Source organism: Barbus barbus, assembly GCF_936440315.1.
Source record: "Barbus barbus genome assembly, chromosome: 28".
NCBI lineage: Eukaryota > Metazoa > Chordata > Actinopteri > Cypriniformes > Cyprinidae > Barbus > Barbus barbus.
In genome coordinates this window covers 17,445,516-17,451,816 of record NC_136756.1, presented here as the reverse complement: position 1 = coordinate 17,451,816, position 6,301 = coordinate 17,445,516, and the positions used below count along the sequence as shown (strand labels likewise).

General features: G+C 48.0%; 1 protein-coding gene across 1 annotated transcript in view; it reads left to right on the top strand.

The window, feature by feature from the left end:
- Window positions 1-690: 690 nt before the first annotated feature.
- Window positions 691-6,301, top strand: part of LOC306847785 (cadherin EGF LAG seven-pass G-type receptor 3-like) — a gene marked incomplete at its 3' end in the record, with an annotated part of 45,746 nt that continues 40,135 nt past the window's right edge. The window contains exon 1 of the mRNA XM_079381935.1: window positions 691-5,587. Coding sequence (XP_079238061.1) covers window positions 730-5,587 — 4,858 coding nt within the window. The 5' untranslated portion in view covers window positions 691-729. The remainder of the gene's footprint in view (window positions 5,588-6,301) is intronic.

Here is a 6,301-nt window from a genome sequence, read left to right as displayed (position 1 = left end):
AAATTGTAATACTTAACAGCATTATTACAGAGTATATTGGTTCCATATATGTGATGCTGTTTTATTATTTTATCTTAGTCACTGTTCATGTAAAAGTCACTAATGATAAACTTAGATACCATGTGGCCTTCTGTTACAGGTGTTGTTATGGAAGATATCAATAGCCAATATTTTAAGATACGAAGCTATGCAGATACTAGATAATAAAACGTATTAACATCATTTGAATGAAATGTATTGAATATTTATCAGATATAAATTCTGTTCCATTTCCATGTTCCATGTTTAATTAATGCTATTGGTTTCACTTTGATATTGATAGGTTGTAGGCTACCTCTCCAGCGGTGGACATGGCGTCACCTGAGTGAGGAAACAGCCTTGCGCACACTGGAACGAACCATTCCCGTCTCAGAGAGAGAGAGAGTGAGAGAGGAGAGAAAGAAAGAAGCGAGAGGGGGAGGAGTGAGGGTAGCACCGGGTTCGCTGTGAGCCATGTTGGATGTGAATGAGAGATGCTGCGCTCGTGCCGCTGCTAGCCGGAGCTCTACCAAACGCCGAGAGTAGATGCGAGCTTCCCGGGATCTACGAGCGTCCGGGGAGCACGGCGGAAGGAGTCGGGCGGTGGTGGATGAGCTGGCCACTTAGCCGGCGTTTGGAGAGAGAAAGAGAGACACTTCGGTTCAGAGAGAGGGGAGAAAAGGGAGTGAGGGAAAGGATTTCACCAGACTAATGGCTGCACTGCTACTGGACTTGGGCTCGCTTTCGCCGCTGTTGTTTCTCCTTCTCCTCGGCTCTTTGTTCACTGTTATCCCGAGGAGTGCAGCGGGGCCGTTCTGCCGCTCCCTGTGCACCCACCCAGCCCCCGGGGACGCTCAAATCACCAGCCTGCCCGGCGGAACGGTTACGGCGGCTTTGGCTGGGGGCGATTGGAAGATCCACCCAGCATGGACGCTACTGTCGCGTGAACGGGAATCGCAATGCTTACGGTCCTGTGCAGTGGGAACCCCCTCATCTCCGTTGAGTCCGGATTACCGGAATTCTAGTGCATGGATATCAGAACCGGCGGCGCACACCGGACGCTGTCATCACCAGCCTGTTTGGAGTAACGGTGGCAGTGGAGAGAAGGGCGTTGTTTCTCGTGTTCTCGCCTCTCCGGTTCAGTATGGCAAAAAGAGGACTATACAAAGGACTAGAACACGCTCGCGGCCACAGACGCGCCTCGACACAGACAGGGTCATTGCACAAAACGTGCCGGATAGCTGTAGAACCGTGGACAGCCAATCCAGGCCGAACCTCTGCCCATGTCACCCAAAACGGGAGTTTGTCGCTGCCAAGACACCAACTCGGCTGTTATTAAAAGCTATTTCTTATTCTAATGTGTTTTCGGACGCCAATAAATTGTGCAAAGCGGCAAAGGACCATCCCCTCTCAGGCCCCCTGAATGTTATCAATCTCACCAGAGAGGGCTGGGACGGGTCAGGCATTAGAAATACCCGCGGGTGCTCGGGACCGTGCGCGTGGCAGCTCTCTCTAGGGCTTGGAAGCGAAGCAAGCAGCTGTCTCGAGTCACACCGGATCACAGGTTGTTCTGAAAGGCATCCAGACTGGCACAGCAGTAACTGGCACCGGTTCAACATCTCTCTGAGGCGCTACGCTGTTTGTGGAAGGCAGGCAAGAGAAAATAAAAATACCACATCTTCAAATAATAACTCAGAAGTAGAATTTGTGCATGCAAAGTCTTATCGGAATAGTTCACTAAAGTCTTCTAGTGTGCTCAAACGGAGTGATGCTCGGGATTTAATGCCACAGGCTGTCTGGGTCAGGACTGAGACTCGCTTTGATGACAGAAAGGCTCATTATAATGGATCAACTGGAATCAGCGCTGCTCAGTTGTATATCGGCGATGTACACTACTCTGACTCATCTGCTACTGGCTCTCCCAAGGGTCATAATGCATCACATATCTACCTCTTAGTCGACCTTAACTTTCCTAAACGTTTTCGTGACTCATACATTCACAAGCGAGAAGATTCAGCACCCGTTCAGTGGACAGCGCCGATCCCTGTGCATGAGCTCGCCCACTCGAATGACTTTACTCAAAGTTTGTTGCTGAGGTTTTGGAACAGTAACAATAACAACAACTGCGCCAAGAATCGTAATAATAACCACCACAACAACAGCAGTTCTGATGATCAAAATGCAAATGAAACCCAAAATGTTCCTGACAGCGAAGAGCGCGGCTTTATAAGAGGGGAAAGCGCACGTAATCCTTGCTCCAGTACGCGTGCAGAGTGCAGAGCCACGCGGCCGCAATTAAAATCCGGTAAACGGGCGTCATTACAAGCTGAGAGTGTCAGTCAGCAAGAGGAGCAGCTGGAAGCCGCGACTGAGTGCGGTAGGAGGGAGGGACAGATAGAGGGCAGGGTGAAAGGGGAGGGAACGGGGGAGGGTGACAGACAGCCTGTAGAGGGAGAAAGGGAGGAAAGTATGGAGTGGGTGATTGCAGAAGACACAAAGGAAGAGGTAGTGTTAGAAGAGACAAATTTACTGAAAGAAAAAGAAAAAGGTCAAGGCAATGGCACCTCTCAGACAGACAGAAAAAGCGATGAAAACAAAGAGGGAATGTGGACTGAACAGAATGAGCTTAAACAAAGTCTAGATTGGGTGGGAAACATGCAAAAAGCTCTGTACGGTGAGAAACAAAAAGCAAGAGAGAGCGATGAAGTTCAGAGAGGAGAAGAGCAAGAGTACAACGAAGAGCAGACAGGTGTCCCTCCTGTTGGGCGCTCCCGCAGAGCTGCTAATAGGCACCCCCATTTCCCCCAGTATAACTACCAGGTTCAGGTTGCTGAGAACCAGCCTCCTGGTACCTCAGTCATAACTATGACAGCTGAGGACCCTGATGCTGGTGAGGCAGGCAGACTCAGTTACAGCATGGCCCCTTTAATGAACAGCAGGTCCATGGATTACTTCCAGATTGACCCAATTACTGGCCTTCTCACCACCACACACATTCTGGATCGAGAACACATGGACCTGCACTATTTCCGAATTACTGCCACAGACCATGGCTCACCACGGCTTTCTGGAACAACTATGGTGACCATCAATGTGGCTGATCGTAATGATCACTCTCCCGTGTTTGAGCAAACAGAATACCGTGAGACCATTCGAGAGAACGTGGAAGAGGGATATCCTATCCTGCAGCTGCGAGCAACAGATCTCGACTCGCCAGCAAATGCTAACATACGCTACAGATTTATTGGAGAAAGTGCGGCTGTTGCACGCGCTGCGTTTGAGATCGATCCTCGATCAGGTTTGATCACAACCCGAGGTATTGTTGACAGAGAAGCGAATGAACGTTATACATTGTTGGTGGAAGCAAGCGACCAGGGAAGAGAGCCAGGCCCACGGTCAGCTACTGTTAGCGTCCATATCACTGTGTTGGATGAGAATGACAATGTTCCACAGTTCAGTCAAAAGCGGTATGTGGTTGCAGTTAGAGAAGACGTCCGACCACACTCTGAAATCCTCAGAGTTAGTGCCTCGGACCAGGATAAAGATGGGAATGCTGCTGTGCACTACAACATAATCAGCGGGAACAGCCGAGGACAGTTTGCAATTGACAGTGTTACTGGAGAAATCCAGGTGGTAGCACCACTGGACTATGAGACGGAACGGGAGTACACGTTACGGTTGCGGGCTCAGGACAACGGCCGTCCACCTCTCTCCAACAACACTGGAATTGTGAGTGTGCAGGTCACTGATGTGAACGATAACCCACCAATCTTTGTATCCACACCTTTCCAGGCCACAGTGCTGGAGAGCGCTCCTATCGGTCACTCCATTCTTCACATACAAGCTATTGATACAGATAATGGTGACAATGCACGCCTGGAATACTGTTTAACGGGAACCGACATGGATACACCATTTGTTATCAACGCTGCCACTGGCTGGGTCACAGTGCGCTCAGAACTTGACCGTGAATCGGTAGAGCATTACTTCTTTGGTGTTGAAGCACGAGATTATGGCGCCCCACCTCTTTCCGCCACAGCTAGTGTTACAATCACAGTTATGGATGTTAATGATAACCGACCAGAGTTTCTACAAAAAGAGTATTACGTCAGACTAAATGAAGATGCAGCTGTTGGAACAAGTGTGGTCATCGTAACTGCAGTTGACCGTGATGTAAATAGTGCCGTCACGTATCAGATCACTGGTGGAAACACACGTAATCGCTTTGCCATTAGCACAGCTGGTGGAGCAGGTCTTGTCTCCCTAGCACTGCCTTTGGACTACAAACAGGAGCGTCGCTATGTGCTAACAGTCACTGCCTCTGACAGAACTCTCCACGATACCTGTCAGGTGCACATCAACATCACAGATGCCAACACACACCGTCCCGTGTTCCAGAGCGCTCATTATTCAGTAAGTGTGAATGAGGACCGGCCTCCTGGTAGCACCGTGGTGGTCATCAGTGCAACAGATGATGATGTTGGAGAAAACGCCCGCATCACTTATTACCTGGAGGACAATATTCCACAGTTCCGCATCGATCCTGCAAGCGGAGCAATCACACTTCAAGCCGAACTAGACTACGAAGACCAAATGACTTATACGCTTGCCATCACTGCTCGTGACAATGGAATCCCTCAAAAATCTGACACCACTTATGTGGAGGTCAATGTTAATGATGTTAATGACAACGCACCTCAGTTCTTGAGCCCCAGATATCAGGGTGGAGTCAGTGAGGATGCTCCACCTTTCACGAGTGTGCTACAAATCTCCGCTACTGACCGTGATGCTCATGCCAATGGCCGTGTCCAGTATACATTCCAAAATGGAGAGGATGGTGATGGTGATTTCACCATAGAACCTACCTCGGGAATAGTCCGGACTGTCAGGAGACTTGACCGTGAAAGTGTTCCCTTCTACGAGCTGACTGCATTTGCTGTGGATCGTGGTGTTCCACCTCAGCGTACACCTGTACACATTCAAGTTAGTGTCATGGATGTTAATGACAATGCTCCAGTGTTTCCTGCTGATGATTTTGAGGTCCTAGTGAAGGAGAACAGTGCCGTTGGGTCAGTCGTAGCTCAAATTACAGCGACTGATCCAGATGAGGGCCCAAACGCTCAGATTATGTATCAGATTGTGGAAGGAAATATTCCAGAAATTTTCCAAATGGACATTTTTTCAGGAGAACTCACTTCTTTAATTGACCTTGATTACGAAACACGGAATGAGTATGTAATTGTTGTCCAGGCCACATCGGCTCCACTAGTCAGTCGTGCTACAGTGCGCATCCGACTGGTTGACCAGAATGATAATGGGCCCCAAATGCAAGACTTTCAAATCATCTTTAACAACTTTGTATCCAATCGATCCAACACCTTCCCAAGTGGGGTTATTGGACGAGTTCCAGCCCATGACCCAGATGTTTCTGATCGTCTCTACTACACCATAGACCGTGGGAATGAGCTACACTTGCTGCTGTTGAACCACACGAGTGGGGAGATCCGCCTCAGCCGGAAACTGGACAACAACCGACCACTGGTGGCCCCGATGCTTGTCACCGTCACTGGTAAGACCGAGAGGGGAGGAAAAGATGTGAGGGAGAGGGGGAGGGAAGAAGAAATGGGGAAATGAGGCAAGGGCTATTAAGGTCATACGGATGAAATGAAATCAGGTCAAATTGGTTTTGCTAACTCTTTTCTACAGTGCTCTATTATGAAATATTGCTGATGGCAATGTGTCAGTGTAGAGAGTGCATGTTAAAGGAAAAATAGAAAGAATAGAAGATATCTTGAGAGAAAGCTGACCCTTGACATGCATTTTTCTCTGTAAAGACATTTAGCGATCAATGTAAATTACTTTATGCTGGAATGATCTCTACTGGCATTAGCAGGTACTGTAACATGAGTCTCAGTGGTAACTTGAGAGACTGTAAGTGCTGAGGAAAGCATTGCTTGGCCACAATGGATGATGATGTTGATTGCATTGCTGGGAAGTGTAGATAATTGTGGCGTTTGAAAGGTTATAAATGGTGATTTGTTATTTACAGACAAGGTGACTAAAATGGTGAATTTAACATAATGTGTGGGGTTTTGTGGCTGCTTTGTGTTTATTTATCACTTAGAAAAAAATCCTGCTTGACTTGAACAATATTGCTGATTTTGTTCTGTGTTTTTTACCTTATCTGGCAGTTTGTGTGTGTATGTGTGTGTAAGGCATATAGGTTGAGGAGTTTGTAAGACTGCAGTGTTAGACAGCTCAGTTACCCTCTGGTAAAATTCTC